This window comes from Dipodomys spectabilis, unplaced genomic scaffold, assembly GCF_019054845.1.
Source record: "Dipodomys spectabilis isolate Male_0828 unplaced genomic scaffold, ASM1905484v1 ptg000019l, whole genome shotgun sequence".
Taxonomy (NCBI): Eukaryota; Metazoa; Chordata; class Mammalia; order Rodentia; family Heteromyidae; genus Dipodomys; species Dipodomys spectabilis.
The window spans coordinates 17,048,737-17,065,043 of NW_024870696.1; the positions used below are offsets into that span (position 1 = coordinate 17,048,737).

The 16,307-nt window shown below is 46.1% G+C and overlaps 1 protein-coding gene across 2 annotated transcripts in view; it reads left to right on the forward strand.

Moving 5' to 3' along the window:
* The window catches only part of Astn1 (astrotactin 1), a 297,563-nt gene that overhangs the window by 254,475 nt on the left and 26,781 nt on the right, over positions 1–16,307 (forward strand). For both annotated transcript variants that reach the window (XM_042674444.1, XM_042674445.1), the window contains exon 17: positions 13,595–13,863. In XM_042674444.1, the coding sequence (XP_042530378.1) occupies positions 13,595–13,863 (269 nt within the window). The remainder of the gene's footprint in view (positions 1–13,594; positions 13,864–16,307) is intronic.

Sequence of the window (16,307 nt, forward strand, 5' to 3'; positions counted from 1 at the left end):
ATATACCATCTACTCCATGTAAGTGCTATCCATCTAGTGTTATATTTTAGGAAGAAATCTTTTTTTTTCCTTTCTGTGGTTCATGGGGCTTGAACTAAGGGCTTGGGCACTGTTCCTGAATTCTTTTATTCTGGGCTAGTGCTCTACTACACGAAGCCACAGTTCCACTTCTGGTTTTCTAGTGGTTAATTGGAGATTAGAGTTTCACTAATTTTCCTGTTTGGGCTGGCTTTAAGATCCTCAGATCTCAGTCTCCTGAGTTGCTAGGATTACAAGCATAAGCCACTGGTGCCTGGTTTTAGTGGAATCTTTTATAACTAAAAAGGATGGCTTACAGACCAAAATTTAGTCTTATTCTAATAGTGTAGCACTTACATTTGAATGAAAGTTCAGCATGGTCTACGGCAGTTTTCTACTTGTTTCTGTCTTTCTTTGGCTGTCAGTTAATGTCCAACTTCCAGAGAGGTTGGCTGCTGGCCTTGCAGGTTCTACTGTAAGGGACATTGGCATCACTTCAGTCTGAACACACATGCCCCAGGTACCACAGTTAGGCAAACTCACTATGCCTTTGGATTGATGCTATGCATCCAAGGTTTACATGGAAGCCCATGATCACCAACTAGTTATGAATTTCACATCATCTTTTTCTTCTCTCTTTTCCATTCCAAGGGACTCTCAGGGGCTTTGTGGTTCTGTTTCTGAAGCCAGAGGTCAGCTGGGCCCTACATATTCTACCTCTACTTTTACTTGACAGCGTAGGTACTCTGAGGCCTGGATGAAGTTATGGTTTCTTCAGCTGCATTTTGAAGACAAGTGGCAGAGCTTTTCCTGACCCTAATTTCACCCACAGCAGGAATTTCCAGTCTCTTTAGTATGTGGGAACTCACCGTATCTCTTCCTTGGTCAGTTAAGTTCCTATAGCTTTGAAGCCCACACATTTAGTCTTTATTTACTACTGTCTGTCTGGTCTTTGTTTTTCTTTTTAACATTACAATATTTTCCTTCATGACATATTTATTGAGTATTTACTGGGTAACAGGACTGTGCTTGGTAAGGGGGATAAAATAGTGAAAATGGCCACAACTGAGTATACCAGAGGGCCCATGAAGGTATAATAGTATCATGCTATTCTCCCATGAAACACACAGGCCAGCATGACCAGCTGTTATTAACCTCTTTTGCAGATAAGGAAAGTGAAGTCCAATGCATAGGGCTCAGAGCTCTGAATCTGAACCCAGGAGTGACTCTCTTATATCTTGACATAATGAAGTCTAGGTCAATACTGGTCATTCCTACAGTAGTGACCAAGGTTATGAAGCAGTTGCAGCATCTGCCTTGGCTATTTTCCTTGTGGCATGATGGGTTACTACAGACTCTCCTACCTTCCCTTTTGTTTCCCAGGCCAGGTGTTACTCCTAGACCCAACCCAGGGGTCCCAGAGACTCTAACTCCTTGTATACCATGGACTATGGGCCACTAGGAACTTGTTCTGATTGTCCCCCAAAGAGGCCAAGTGTCCATAACCAATGATTGCACCTGCTGCTTGTGACGGGAGCCCAGTCAGGGCTAGCACCTGCCCCTTCCGGCAGGGAAGCACTTTTGGTTATTTCGGGCCCAGTTCAGCCCAAGGCTGTTGATGTTTTAGTTGATTATCATTTCTAAATTAGACCTCTAGACCGGGGCTCTGAGTTCATGTTGTCAGAACGGCTCCACAAACAATGAACTGCTTATGTTTATCAAACAGTAAGATGTTCAAAGCTAAAAGAACATTTCTCGCTTTCTTCTCTTTTATGTCTTGGGCACTTGGAAGATTTCTCACATGTGTGCTGACAATATGTAATAAAATATCACCCTCGCCTGGGCCGGCGAGTCTTTCCATATTATCTGCGGGCAGCCTGAGTCCGAATCACCTGGGGTACGTGTGAAGTGCAGGAGCTTAGCTCCACTGATTTGGGAAATAAAAGAGCAGGTCATAGAATAATAGAAGCTTCCCATTTTACTGTGAAGAGGGACCAGGGACTCGTTCTTTTCAAATGCTCACCTTGCTCTGACGCACCTGACAAGTGACCGGTCAACGTGTACGTGAGGACTTCCCTTCGTCCAGGACTCACCCATCTTCAAGGCTGTCCATCTCATTTCAGGCCAGCTGTAAATTACCACAAAAACCAAACTGTCCTTAAAAGAATCAGCTGTCTTCGTTTCTCCTCCACTGGAGTGTACTTCAGTACGTGTGTACTGCGACACCTCACCATTCCTCTGAGGACTCCATCCTCGGGTTTCTGTGCACCCCCTCCCTGCCTTGTTCATCTGAGTAGTTTTCTTGTTGAACGCCAAAGAATACTGATTCTGGCACAGATGAGGCACTCAGTGGAAGACTGTGGCTCAGTAAACTCATCTTCCCATGGTTTCTTGCCTTGGATCTGAATTCTGCTCTGTAAAAATGTGCTCCCATTCGCAAGTGACAACCCAGAAGTGAAAAGGGAGAGCCAAGTCTGCCTCTGTATCCATTCTGAACCATTCTGTTTCCTTCAGCCATTGTTTCTAGGACTTGGTCTCCCCATGCCCTGCGATCCTAGTTGGGAGTTAAGGTACTCTTGGCTTGAACCACTGAGAGCCGAACCAAATTCTGGTGTGTAGCTTGCCTTGCCATTGTGACTGTCATTGCCACATTGTCTTACCATGACCTGAGATCCGCCTGTTGGCTTAGCAGCCATGGTCTTCTTAGTAGCCCATTTATCTCAGAACCTTTGTTCCCTCTCTCTGCCTCTACCAGTCCTGGTCCTTCTCTTTCCACTACCCACAAATAGCATTGGAATCCAGTAGATGGCCCATTTGGGAATCTCTCTCCTAAACAGGGTTCCGGTTGCAGCTCTGGGTAAAACCGTATGTTATAATGAGAGCTTCATTAAAGTTTGGAGAGGTAACTAGAGAGCTGGGAGGATGTGGGTGGATGGAGGGTACAGGTCACCAAGATGTGTAAAGTGTCCTGTCCGCTCAGCACATTTTAGAACTTAAGAGATAAGGACTAAAGGTGAGAGGATGCTCAGAATCCCAAATCACTGCCACCAGCCCCTGTCTATGTGAGCTGGTAGTTCTGGAAAGCTGAGAAGCAACATAAATTTCAGTGAGGCAAATCTAAGTGGTAACGGACTTTAAGTTCTGTCATCTATAGTTAATTTGCAGAATAAATTGGTCAGGACAGCACAAGGATTTAACATCCAGATTCATTTGGAAAACAGAAGCCGGGAGAGAGTATCCAGAGGAAGACGGTTGGAGTGGTATTATTATTGAGTAATATTTTTATTCAGCATTTCTAGACCCTTTGGTAGTTAAAGCTATTTATAAGCCCAGCTTTGCAGTGTCTCAGCAAGACACTGAGTCTCCATTGGGGAAGCTAAATCCGTCCCAACAGACTCCCACCTGCAGGTAACTCAGCTTAGCGGCCTTCCCCGGGACCCTCCGTGTGTACCCTGCGTGGCCAAGTTTTTATAACCAGACATGCAAGTCACGATGGCATGGAGGTTAGACCCACTTCAGCACTATCCAGGGGTTCCCCGCTGCGTGTTGCTGCTCAGGCTTGAGTGGAGAAGAGGGTTGAGGCAGGAGCATCCAGGGCAGAGGTCGGGAATGGAGAAGCAAGAAAGCAGGGGTGCTGTAAGGCACCGAGGGAGTCTTAAAGAGGCTGAAGAGACTCACACACGCCTCCCAGTGGAGAAACGATGCTATCCTATAGATTCATTCCTCCCTATGGCTGAGTGGAGGCCTCACTGGAAACAGAGCCGGTGCTCTGGGGGTTTCTTTTCCTCTGCATATCATCTGCAAAATTACTCCTCTGAGAGTTTTCCTGGCTCCTTCTAAGGAGAGGGAAGCGCTTTCTCCACAGCAGTCTTGGGGGTGCATAGTTGACTTCTCAGTTCATCCTCTCAGACAAGAGAAGGGGGCCAGGGGAGCTTTCACTTCCAGACAAGAGCTAGGAAGCCTCTCTCCTGTAGCCTGCTGAGCATGCCCACTCATTCACGTTGCCTTTCTGCTAATGGAGATTTGAAAATAGCAAATCCCGCAGGTGTTCCTCATTTTCACCTCTCTCCCAGCCTCGTCTCTCTCCCTCCTCCCTCTCCCCATGCCAGTCTCTCTGTGGAGACGCAGCAGGGATAATCCAGCACGATTCTGCACATCCTGAAGGCTGTGACTCTGAATCTCTATGTCAGGTTTATTTTGACAGTGATGAGAAGCTGCATACAGCTTCTACTGAACAGAAGGAGCCAGAAACTTGTTTCCTTTTCATAAAGGGATGGATGACCAGTTCCCAAATGGCCAGGGACTGAAGTAGGGGTGGGCCCGCTGGTCCATGTTCCAGGTTCAAGGTGATGGGCTCTGTGGTGTCAAACTGAATTTCCGACGACGGTCCTGCAGCCACAGATTGTGAACTTCCTTGGAAATAGATCCTGGTGAAGATGATTAAGATGAGCTGCTCTTGGAGTAGGTTCTAAATCCAGTGAGAGGTCTCTTTATAAGAGGACAAACGGTAGACTTGGGCACAGACACACAAAGAAAGCCGTGTAGGGCAGAAACTAGGGTGGTACAGCCCTAAGCCAAGGGGCTGCCCAGGGGTTCTGGAAGCTACCAGACATTAGGAAGAAGAAAGAGAGGTTCTCTACAGCTTTCAAAGGGAGCATGGCACCTTAATTTTGGATAGTTAACCTTCAGAGCTGGGGAGCAATCAGGTTTTTTTTTTCCTTTCTTTCTAATAAAGCTCATGGAACTTTGTTAAGGAAGCCCAGGGAAATAGGGGAAAACAGCTTGATAAGAAATAAACAGCTGGACACCAGTGGCTCACACCTGTCATCCTAGCTACTCAGGAGCCTGAGATCTGAGGATCACAATTCAAAGCCAGTCCAAGCAGGAAAGTCCATGAGACTCTTATCTCCGATAAACCACCAGAAAACTAGAAGTGGCTCTGTAGCTTAAGTGGCAGAGTGCTCGCCTTGAGCTGAAGAGCTGAAGGACAGCGCCCCGGCCCCAAGTTCAAGCCTCACGACTGACAAAAACAAAATCACAAACATTGGTAGTCCGTTCGTGAAGACCTTTAGTGACTGACTAAAGACAACAACCGTGGAATTAGGATGGGAGGGAAAAACTGGGAGAGAGCGAGGGAAGGGGTGACATTGTCCAAAAAGAAATGTACTTACTACCTGACTTATGCAACTGTAAGCCCGCTGTACCTCACCTTCATAATAACACTATGAAAAGAAATACCCCCCCCCTACACACAGGAATTAGTTAAACTGCTCCAGATCTCACAAGGTGGGTAGAAGCTAGTATGCCCACAACGACATAACAATCCTGCCAAGAGGGAGGGAGGGAAGGAGGGAGGGAACACTTTCAGAGCACAGTGCTGGACGCCAAGGCCACTCACACCAGAGAGCATCCTTGCCCTGGGAGTGAGTGTGACCGATAAATGACAAACCAAGTGCAGTGTGATGTGCTGTGGCTGAGGCTCTTGTGTTTACAGGCGCAAGGTGCCAGTAGAATTACTTCTCCTGAGAACAAGGCGAGCAGAGCAGCTATCCATGCATACATAAGGAAAGAAGGACCAGGAGAGAGAGAGACAGACAGACAGACAGAGAGACAGACAGAGACAGAGAGAGAGAGAAAGAGACAGAGAGACAGAGAGAGAGAAAGAGAGACAGAGAGACAGAGCAAGCAAGCGATAGATATTTGGGGCAGCGTAGGAGTGGCTCGCTCACTGGGGAGTCACAGTCTAGCAGAGCAGGATAGGTTGTTTTTGCAGCAAAAGCTTTGGTGATTTCCAGCAAGTGTTGGGCTTGATTCTCCTTCCTCATGAGATCCCGGGGCTGTGCAAAGAGGGATTCCAGGAACAGCAACAATGTCCTTGTTTTCTTCTTCACGTGAAATTTACAGTTGAGAATGGGAGGCAGTTGGGTCGCAGTCAAATTCCAAAGGCTGTTTTGTGTTCCTCTTCATCCCTTGGTAGATTCTACCATCCTGCAACTTCTTTAACTCAACTTCGTATCTCATACCCATTGTCACTGGCCCCAAAGAGGCATATGGAAGGCTCTGGGAAACTAGGAAATCGGTGATGATGTGTACTGTTCCCACACCAAAGCTGACTAACAACTTTTTGGCAAAGACCAAGCACTTTTTCTACACCCAAATCGCAATTGAACCTGACCAGTCAGGAACCTCAATCAGATACTTATTTGTGGGACAACATGCCTGTGAAGATAGGACAATCTTGAGAAAAGATAGCATGGTTACTGGGGGAGTTTTAAAAGCCACTGGTGGTACAGATGCCATTTGATTTGTCTCCTATATCTTCGAAATCTGCATAGTCATAATTGATGAGCAGAGGTCCCTTGGGGGAAAGGTTGAATTCTGTTTTGGAGGCAGGAAATTAGAAGAGAAAATATCAACAAGGACTACAAGAAAAGTAAGTCCTTTCTGGATAAATACCAATTAACTGAGAATTCACTTTTCTGGGAGACACCTTTCCTTGAGTCTCCAAGTTAATGGTATTTTGTTGAGGTGTTCAGGGGTATCTGATGACCACTAATTACCACACAGGATCTGGCAACCTTGCTTACTTCTCTGAAGGGCTGGTTACAGGGCATGATCATGACAAAGAGCTGCTGTTTCCAGAAACTTCCTTTTAAAAAAATGTTCTAAATAATTGATTCTGATATGTATCATTACCTTAATCGTAGAGTAAAAAAAGTAAAGGATATGTCCCGAAGATTAAAAACAATAAAATCCATTTCACTTCTAAGAAATGATAAAAGTACACCTTCTTTAGAGCTAGGAGGTTTTATTGTTTGTTTTTGACGATCAGCTGAGAAGCAATGGGTTTCCATTATTTAATTCCCAAAGAGTGGCATACTTACTTGGATCTACTAGGTAGAGATGACTCGAGGCTGGGAACATGGGATTCCTCCCCAGAGGCAGCCAAGATGGGCAGAGTAACAAAACTTCAGAAAATGTAAGTTTTGAGACCTCTTCTTTGGGACCACCGTTGGAGGTCAGGGTGGATCTCGTTTGCAGGCCATCTTCATTGTTAAACAGGTCCTTGTGATGCCATGTCTGCAATGACTCAGATTCCCAGGTCCGCACAGAGATCCAGAATACCTTCCCCCACCCCTGGGCCTTTTCTTTTCCACCTAAACTACTCTTTGGTTCCAGGATATCACTGTCCTGAGCCATCGCCATGCCCTTCAGACAGGCTGTGTCAACTTTTCCAGATATTCTAGCCAGGAACAACTGTCTGTCCTTTAGCACCAGATCTGGCCTGGTCCTGGCCGAAGCTTAAAATCCTAACATGCTGAGACATGTGGATATGCCCCTGTGTGTTTTACACAGTGTGCAGTAACAAATAGTGTGGGCCAAATCTTCACCTCTTTTCATCCAGATCAGTTTTTGAACCACTCTCTCTGTATCTGAAAGTAGTGTTGCCCAGTGAGTGGGAGTTATGCACCTTTTCTCATGACAAAACAAAGAGCATTTCCAAACAACCTAGTTCAGCAATGCCCCGAATGACTGTAAACCCAGCCCGGCTAGTTAGTACCTGCAGAAGACAGACCCCCTTGTAGTCATTCAGTAAATATTTGTTTAATGAATTGTTGAATCCATTAGTGTACATTATATATAGAATACTTGGAGAGATTGTAGTGGAAAACAAGACACAGTTTTGCCCTTCAGGGTACTCACTGTATAATGGAGTTGGTGATGAACAAAGCAGGTAGGTAGAAAAGTATCACACAGGAAAACAAGAAGGAAATTTAGAGATCGCCCACTGTGTCTCCAGCATACTCTGTCTGTCTATCTGTCTGTCCGTCTGTCCTTCCATCTGTCTTTGTGGATTCTAACCTGATTGGAATTAGCCCAGTTATCTTTATTTTTCCTATGAGGAAGCCCAGACACAGGGAAGCTGAGAACTGAACCCCGAATCACACAACTAACAAGTGCTGAAGGCAGAAATCAAACCTAATCAGTGTGATTAGGAGTTTCTAAAGTACCACTTCTCTCGTGGGGTGGAGAGGATGGAGATAAGTGCACGGTTTGGGGAGGTGGAAAGTAAATTTAGCATTAGCTGATTAATGGGCTGGGGGCTGTGAGCAGTGAAACCAGCCAGGCTTTCTGACTTGAGCACCTGGGAAGTCAGCTGTCGCTTTCCCTGAGCTGGTACCTAGAAGAGGAGGAAAAGGCTGCCAAGCAGAATGAGGAGATAATGACTGATGTTGGAATGTGTTGGATCTGAGGTTCTGCCATCCATATAAGTGTATGTCCAAGCAGAAGAGTTATAATCTGTTAATTGTATAGAGACCCTGGCTAGAGAAAGTCCACTGTCACCTCAATAATGCTTTGTACTACTTGGTGGGTTGAAGCTTTAGTAAAAGACTAGAGAACAGTTTACAACTACTTCAGTTTTAGTTTCTGTGCTTGAGATTTTTTTTTTTAAATAGAATTTAAGCTGGGCGCCTGTGGCTCATGCCTGTCATCCTAGCTACTCAGGAGGCTGAGATCTGAGGATCATGGTTCAAAGCCAGCCTGGGCAGGAAAGTCCATGAGACTCTTATCTCCAATAAAACCAGAAGTGGTGCTGTGGCTCAAGCGGTAGAGTGCTCACCTTGAGCTGAAGAGCTAAGGGATAGTGCCCAAGCCCAGAATTCAAGCCTCACAACCGACAAAAAAAAAAAAAGAAAGAAAGAAAGAATTTAAGTCTATGACTAGAACTTATCAGAATATCCATGGATATAGGTAGATAGGTATATAGATAGATATAGATGATATATATATATATATATGTATACAAGTAGATGTAAGTAGATATGATATAGAGGATAGACAGATATATAGATATATATGACATGTAGATATACATGTAAATAGTTGTTTATTCATAGAGATATATGATAGATAATAGATAGATAAATATAGACAAATAGATGTATGTAGATAGAGGTGATAGATGACAGATAACCAGATGAGATAGATAGATAGATAAATAGATAGATAGATAGATAGATAGATAGATAGATAGATAGATAGATAGATAGATAGATAGATAGATAGATAGACAGATAGCTAGGCAGACTAAAGTATACACATTAAAGCTAAGAAAAGACATTTCAATGTGAAAATGACACTATCCCTGACCATGTAGCACTTACGTATTATCAAAGCATAAAAAGAAGTGGCCAGTCTGTGCTCTGTGTCCTTTTCTCTAATTATTAATCATCACATTGTGTTTGGTTTGGGTCTCAGAATGCGTGTCACCATGGAAGTGGCACACAGTTTAAGTTCACGGTGACCTCAACCTTTCTGTCCAAACATAGTATTAATCATTGCGAGAGACTAACTGTATCCTCTGCAGCTGGAAGGAGATGCACACTCCAATCACTCAGCCAGGTCATCTGCCTGCAACAGTAGATGGGGGTGAAGGTTGGGGTAGGCCCTGGCCTGCAGGATGTGGGTACACTTTGCTGAGCTGGGCTTCATCTGCCCACATCAGCCCTCTTTCCTCTGTGACCCACGCTATTCCCCAAAGCTGCCATCTGATTAGTTTGCATTTGATTCTTTGCTGCCTAATGAACTGCCACTGTCGCTCTAGCTGTGATGTCATTAGCATCTCATTGCCTTGGGCACCAACTCAGGAGAGAGATTCTTAAGCAGACCTCGAATCCTACAGGAATTGTACCAATTTACTTCATAGCAACTAATTCACCCTGGTGACCTGTCCGTTCCCACCTGCAGAGCAGGTCCTGCATGGGAATGGGTTGCTCACTTTCATCATCCTGTGTGTCCGGGAGTGGAGGTGGGTCAGTCTGTACATGCCACAAGCCATGGGCTCCATGGAGATCTGGAGCAGGAAGGGATGCCAATATTCTCACACCACAATATTCTATTGGGGGAAATTCATCCACTTGGGTGCTGTAGGATACAAATTTAGCCTAAAGCAAATGGCATTTATTTATAGCAAACTGTATTTGCAAAATGCCTTGCAGTTTTAGAGTTGTTAACTACATTCCAGGTTGAATACTCCTCTACGTATAAGACAACTTTTTGTCACAGCCAGATACAAGAGCCTCTCCAGAGAGCAATGGACTCGATTCGGTAAACAGGGATGGGAGAAGGAGGGGATCACACTGGTTATTCTTCATCAGAGGGCATCTTTGCTGGCTTTATACTCTTTTGAGTATAACTGTATAACTGTAGCTTATTTCTGATGGCCAGAGACATAGAAACAGAGTGTTTGGTTTGCTAAGAGACAGCATATAAATTCCTAGAGCATTTCTACCCAGACTGTGGAGGGAGGGTAGAAGAAGGGAAAGTACCCAAGAACTTGTAGTGGAGTTCCCCCAAGGGGTGGACAGTGAACCCTTGAACTACGAGCAAATAGATGGTCATCCCTCTCTGCAATTGTCTGCCCATAAACCTCTCTACCACCCGTTCCAACAGAGGAGGAGCTGAAAACAAGTGTCAGGGATCACACGCTCCTGAAGTTTTCAGGACCTGAGCTGCTCTTTCATTTGACACAGCTGGGATGGTTGTAGGCCTTCTCTTTGGGCTAAGGAGATTTATCTGGGCTTTCGCCACTAAACGCCATCATTTAAAGGAGTATTTCCCCAAAGTATCCTTAACTTCACATGGAAAATGCATTTTCTCTTAGAGAAATCTCTCTCCCACACACATTTCTATTCTTCACGGAAACATGAACGGATAGCTTTGGGGAGATCACTGCTCATCAGTTCTGGGCAAAGCCAGCTCTCTGGTAGATGCCATTTGAGGTAACCAGAGACTGAATGGATCGTGGGTCTTGGCCTTCTGCAGGGACCTTGGCAGTTGCCTATCTTCAGGTGACAGAAAATAGCATTCTGAGCTAGAAGTAGAATTTGGTGGCTTTACCCACCCACCCCCCAGGACTTGTCCTCCTTCCCCCTTGTCTCTACTGTCCAGTCTTGCCAAACATCTGAGGCTAAAGGGCATTGACAAAGAATGTTTGCATCTTGATTTTAATTGGGATATCCTGACGACAGCAGCAAGGGGAACAACCCCTCATGTTTACAGCAATTATAAGCCTTCATGATGGAGAGCTGGGGAGTAAGGGAGGAGGTGGGAACCCTCCATAACCCTCTGTGTTTGTGGATACAGCGCCCCCTAGTGACGACAGTTCTCTTTCAGGATGGAGCATGCCAGGCAGTGGCTAGGAAAGGCTCCTGGGTACTTTAGTCAAAGAAGTTTGCGGCATTCTTCCTCTTGATTAGGTAAAACTTTCCTCTTCTGTGTTAGGTAAAATTGAGGAAGTTTTGTGTTTTCTTCCCTCGGTTTTGTGTTTCCTTAATTATCTTGTCACTATCTTACATCTTTCATTGGATTTTTTTCTCCCTAGGATAGCTGGTTTTCAATTGTTTCACTCTTTGTCTTTGTTATCTGATTGAGAAAAAAAATTACACCTGCATGAACATGGTTGAAGTAGGGTGTGCTGGTTATTCTCTAAGTTTATTTCCCAGAATTTCCCAAAATGAATTCAGAAGAAAACAACAAAAACCAAACACAACAACAAAAACCAAAACACTCATTTTCTGGTTCAATACCACCATCTAGTGATGAGTTTGTGGAACTTCTTCAGCTTCTGTTGAAAGGATTAGTAACAAAGGGCGCTGGGTAAGGAAAAAAATCTTTTAAGGTGCAAATAGCTTATCTAGAACCCCTTAACCTCCTAGCCAGGCTCCCTGGCAGAATTTCAAAAATCCTGTTTTGAACATGAAATATTGTATTTTCCTAACTTTTGAAAAAGGGAATTCATTAACTCTTTCAGTGAATGGGTTTTGCCCAGAGTTGAGACCGAGGGCCAACGGACCTCACTGTACCCTTGTGTATTCCAGTCCAGTCTATAAAGCAGTCTGAAGAGAGTCCTGCCAAGAACTGGGGACCCTTTACAAACACTGTCTGCTATGGGGATGACTGGGGTACAGAAGCCTGCGTGTGGTAAAATCCTACCAGTGAGGAAACTGACCTAGGGGTTGGTGAGTTGCTCTGAGCTCTCAGGATACCTGTCCAATGCCACCTTTCTCAATTTGGTCAGCGTGGTTATGCAATCCCTTTACAAGCCAGAAAGAACTGGAGCTCAATTCTGTCTATTACTAAATGAAAGCCACATGTTAAATACATTATACCTCACACTTACAGTCAAGGAGTGAGTCCTTTGTCTTCATGCCTGGGAGGAGTTTGCTGTCCAGAGCTGGGGGTTGGACAAGGCCAGGGTGGTCATGCCTCATGATTTTCCCAAATGGGCTCGAATTACCCGCCAAACCAGGGGGAGGGATGATGCACAGGAGCTCCCGGGACCCCACGGGGAGAGAGCTCTTCTAAAATGTCCACGAGTTGTGGGTCATACTCACTCACTGGAACCACTTCGCAAGGCCTTCCAGCCAGTTCACCCAGAGATCTGGCTCATCAAGTCCCACATTCTTGTTGAGTCTTGGAGACCGGAACGAATGCGCCGTGCATGCTCTGTGGTTGCCAGGGCACAGCAGTATCTCTGAAATCATTTCCTGCCTGGGACAGCCACCGGGCCCAAATGAGTCAGAAATCTCTTCAGGAACCCAATGCTTTTCTCCCCCAGGCTCCAACACTAGCGTTGACTAGTCAAATGGAGAACCAAGAGAAAGGGAAGAGACATGATGAACAGTTTTCTTTATGTGGGAGCAACCCTAGTTTCCTTTAGTTGCTATTTCTATCACCCCAAAGTAGACTATTACATTCTCTAGCTATCTTTTTCTCTTCAAACAAGAGTACAGATCTTTTTATTGAAAAGTCAGACTTCTTCCCCATTCCTAATGTACGCATATAAAGTGGAAATGTCCTCTTTTCTTCTATGACCTCAAGACAGAAATCTGAACAAAGAAGTTGATTCAGATCCCAGAACATACTAGATGAGTGTCTCTCAGTCAACGGGCCTTATTCTCCTTGTCTATTATGCGGGTGTAAGGTCAGAATTCTCTGCTTGCAATGGCTAACGGAGAGCTCAAATCCATCCCACTTCATAGTTGGTGCATGCCAGTGATAGTTGTGATGATAGTTCCGGGCTGTGTGTCAGCCTCTGAGCTGTGTGCCTTTGGAGCCTATCATTTCCCAATGCCCCACAGAGGTGCTGGGCAGTCTGTAGTTTATTTAGAAAACCTCAGAGTCCCAGAATTGTGGTGGGGGGTACGGTGTGTATGCTTGGTGACAGGTGTTCACACAGATCCCATGGACATAACCGGTGGAACTCCTGATTCTGAGAATCTCAGATATGAGAGTCTCACATGGGGCCTGGCCATTTCCCAGCATGCTCTCTCTCTCTCTCTTCTCTCTCTCTCTCTCTCTCTCTCTCTCTCTCTCTCTCTCTCTCTCTCTCTGCCTCACTGGGACAATGTGGGCCCCCACATCGAGTGGGGTGAGGGAAGCACATCGCACCCCTTCTAAGCCATACTTGTTAACCTCTCAGAAGCCAGACCCCAGGCCCCGAGGCCTGCGACTGTCCCTCGTTCCCCTGGCCTCCCTGACTCTTGCTCTTCCTTGTGCAAATGTTTGACAGGTAACTCCCCGTCGGATGAATCGGAGGAGCGGGAGAGAGACCCCAAGGTACTGACATTCCCAGAATACATCGCCAGCCTGTCCGACTCTGGCACCAAGCGCATGGCAGCCGGGGTCCGGATGGAGTGCCACAGCCAGGGCCGCTGCCCTTCCTCCTGTCCCCTGTGTCACGTGACATCCAGCCCGGACACACCCGCCGAGCCGGTCCTGCTGGAGGTGACCCGAGCTGCCCCTGTCTACGAACTGGTGACCAACAACCAGACACAGAGGGTGAGAGGCTGGGGACTGGGGGCGGTGGGAAGACATCACCAACAAGGCTTTCAAAGAGGCCGAGGAGCGTTAGGTGGCCTCATCCAGGCATCTGGTTTGCTTAGACTTACATACTTGCAAATTAAGTCCAATGAATGCATCTGGAGTAATCTGGTGTTGGAGTCCTAGCTAAGGGCTGGTGGCATCTTTGAGCATGGCGAGGGGGTAGAGAGGGAAGCGCAGTCCTTGCAATCTGATGTCACCATGGAACCCTCCTAAGGGGCTGGGAGAGGCAGCTCAACTCGGTCTCACCCCTTGTTCACATGGAGTCGGCCACCTCCCCTCAAGGTTCTATCTGTGCTAGCGCGGGAGCGACTCTCATTGAGATCCTTGTGTGCCCCAGGAGCCTACAGGTCATAATTCCCAGAGGAACTTGCGGGCATCCTTAGCTTCTAGAAGGTTTGCTTTCATTGGGCCTAAGAACCAAACAGCACCTGCATGCAGATCTGCGTTTGCTCAGGCAGCCTGAGGCCTTGACTCTTCTCCATCCGTGCGTCCTTGGTCTCTGCCTCTCCTAGCCACACAGAAACAGGAGAAACAGAACGGATCTAGAGGGGACAAGGGGTTCCAGGAGGCAGAGGCGGGCACAGCCCATTTCCTAGCTCTCTGACCTCCTCAAGGACACACAGATTAGAGGAAGTCACCCCACACCAGAACAAGGATTGTGGCTATTACAGGTAATTAACAAAGCTCCAAGTATTGGGCTTCTGAGACCATAAGCAAAGCAGTTTGGGGACAAGACAGCTTACCCGAGGAGTGAGCCCCTCCAGGTGGGGTGATAATTGCTTTCTCTTTTCTCTTTGAAGAGACAACTGGTGTGTCACAGTTTGTTTCAGAGGTGTTGTTCCAACCCACAGGAGGGATTTTGCTCTGTGTGTGTGTGTGTGTGTGTGTGTGTGTGTGTGTGTGTGTGTATACATCCACAGACATATACATACACACAGTTACAGGAGCAAAAAGAATATTTGCTTCCAAGACGTACACATTTCTCCTGAATTTGATCATCACAGGAGGAAGAGCAGGAGTAAAGCCACCATCAAGGTAGCAAAACAGGAGGGCTTGGGTGGCTGTGGAGACCCCGAGTTACAGTGGTGAACGCAATGCCAGCCCCAGCCTTGTCCACTTTACTCCTGGTCTTCCCCAAGGCTTCTGGAACTCCTAACCCAAGATTGTCTGCGCCACTCACCTTAGGACAGTGGGTTCACATAGTTCACTCAAACCTTGCTAGGCATCCGGTGTGTAAAACTGTAAGACAGGATAGAGCTTAGTGAGGGAAGAGGTGTTCCTGCTGTTTGTGGGGGACCTCAGGCCTGCTCTTTTGCCCTATGCCAGTCTTCTGGGGTGGGCTGGGGTGGGTTCAAGATGACAGAGTGAAGGTTTCCTTCTGGCCTTCTTCTTAACCTTTCAATTTCCAAGCACAGGTAAGACGGCCCCGGCTAGAGTTCAGTCAGCATCCCATGTTTCTGTCCTTGGTTTCTTTGCTGTATTTTTCCTTTGCTATCCCTCTGCTAGACAGCTTTTCCATTCTGATTTTACCCCTTCTCCCAAAGCATGGAGAAACTGAGGAGAGGGGAGTGAGAACTGAGTTGTGGCACTGATGCTACTGGCTGTTTTTAATCGGTCTCTCCCATATGTTTATCTTTGAGATTATTTTCTATCCTCCCGTGTTCTCTTTGTCCTACCTCTGTTGGATGAGATCATTTCTGAGGCCGTGATTGTGGTAAAGAAATGACCAGGCCAAACCCCATAACCAACTCCACAAACCTTGAGTACACTTCCTCCTAACCCCAAACCTTTAGGTGGATGTTGCATTTCTACCTCAAGGAATGTGTCTGCCTTCCATTCACTTGTCCAAGCTGGAGACAAGAAGTGCTTTGTAGAATTTCCCCGTCATTTTAAATGTCTATCTCCTCAAAAAGCAAGAGCAGCAAATAGAGCTTTAACACATTCTCTTTGGCGCTCTCTTCAATTGCTCTTGAAATGTGAGCCCCTCCTTCGGTTGGTCCGCAAAGCCCTCTGTAATCTCTTACCTGTTTTCCTTCCTTTACAAGCAGACTGACCTGTCATTCAGGTCTAAGTCTATTTGTTTATTTATTTATTTATCAGGCCCTGAGGATTGAACTCAGAGCTTGAGTGCTGTTCCCTCTGCTCTTTATGCTCAAGGCTGGCGCTCTACCACTTGAGCCCCAACTCTACTTCTGTCTTATTTTGGGGAGTTTATTGGAGGTAAGAGTCCCATGGACTTTCCTGCCCTGACTGGCTTCAAACTGCAACCTCAGACCTCAGCCTCCTGAGTTGCTAGGATTATAGGCGTGAGCCACCAGCGCCCAGCCAAGTCTTCTCAATGTTGACCTTTCTCTTTTCTTTTTGTCTTTTGTCTTTTCTTTTTTTCCTTCTTTCTTTAT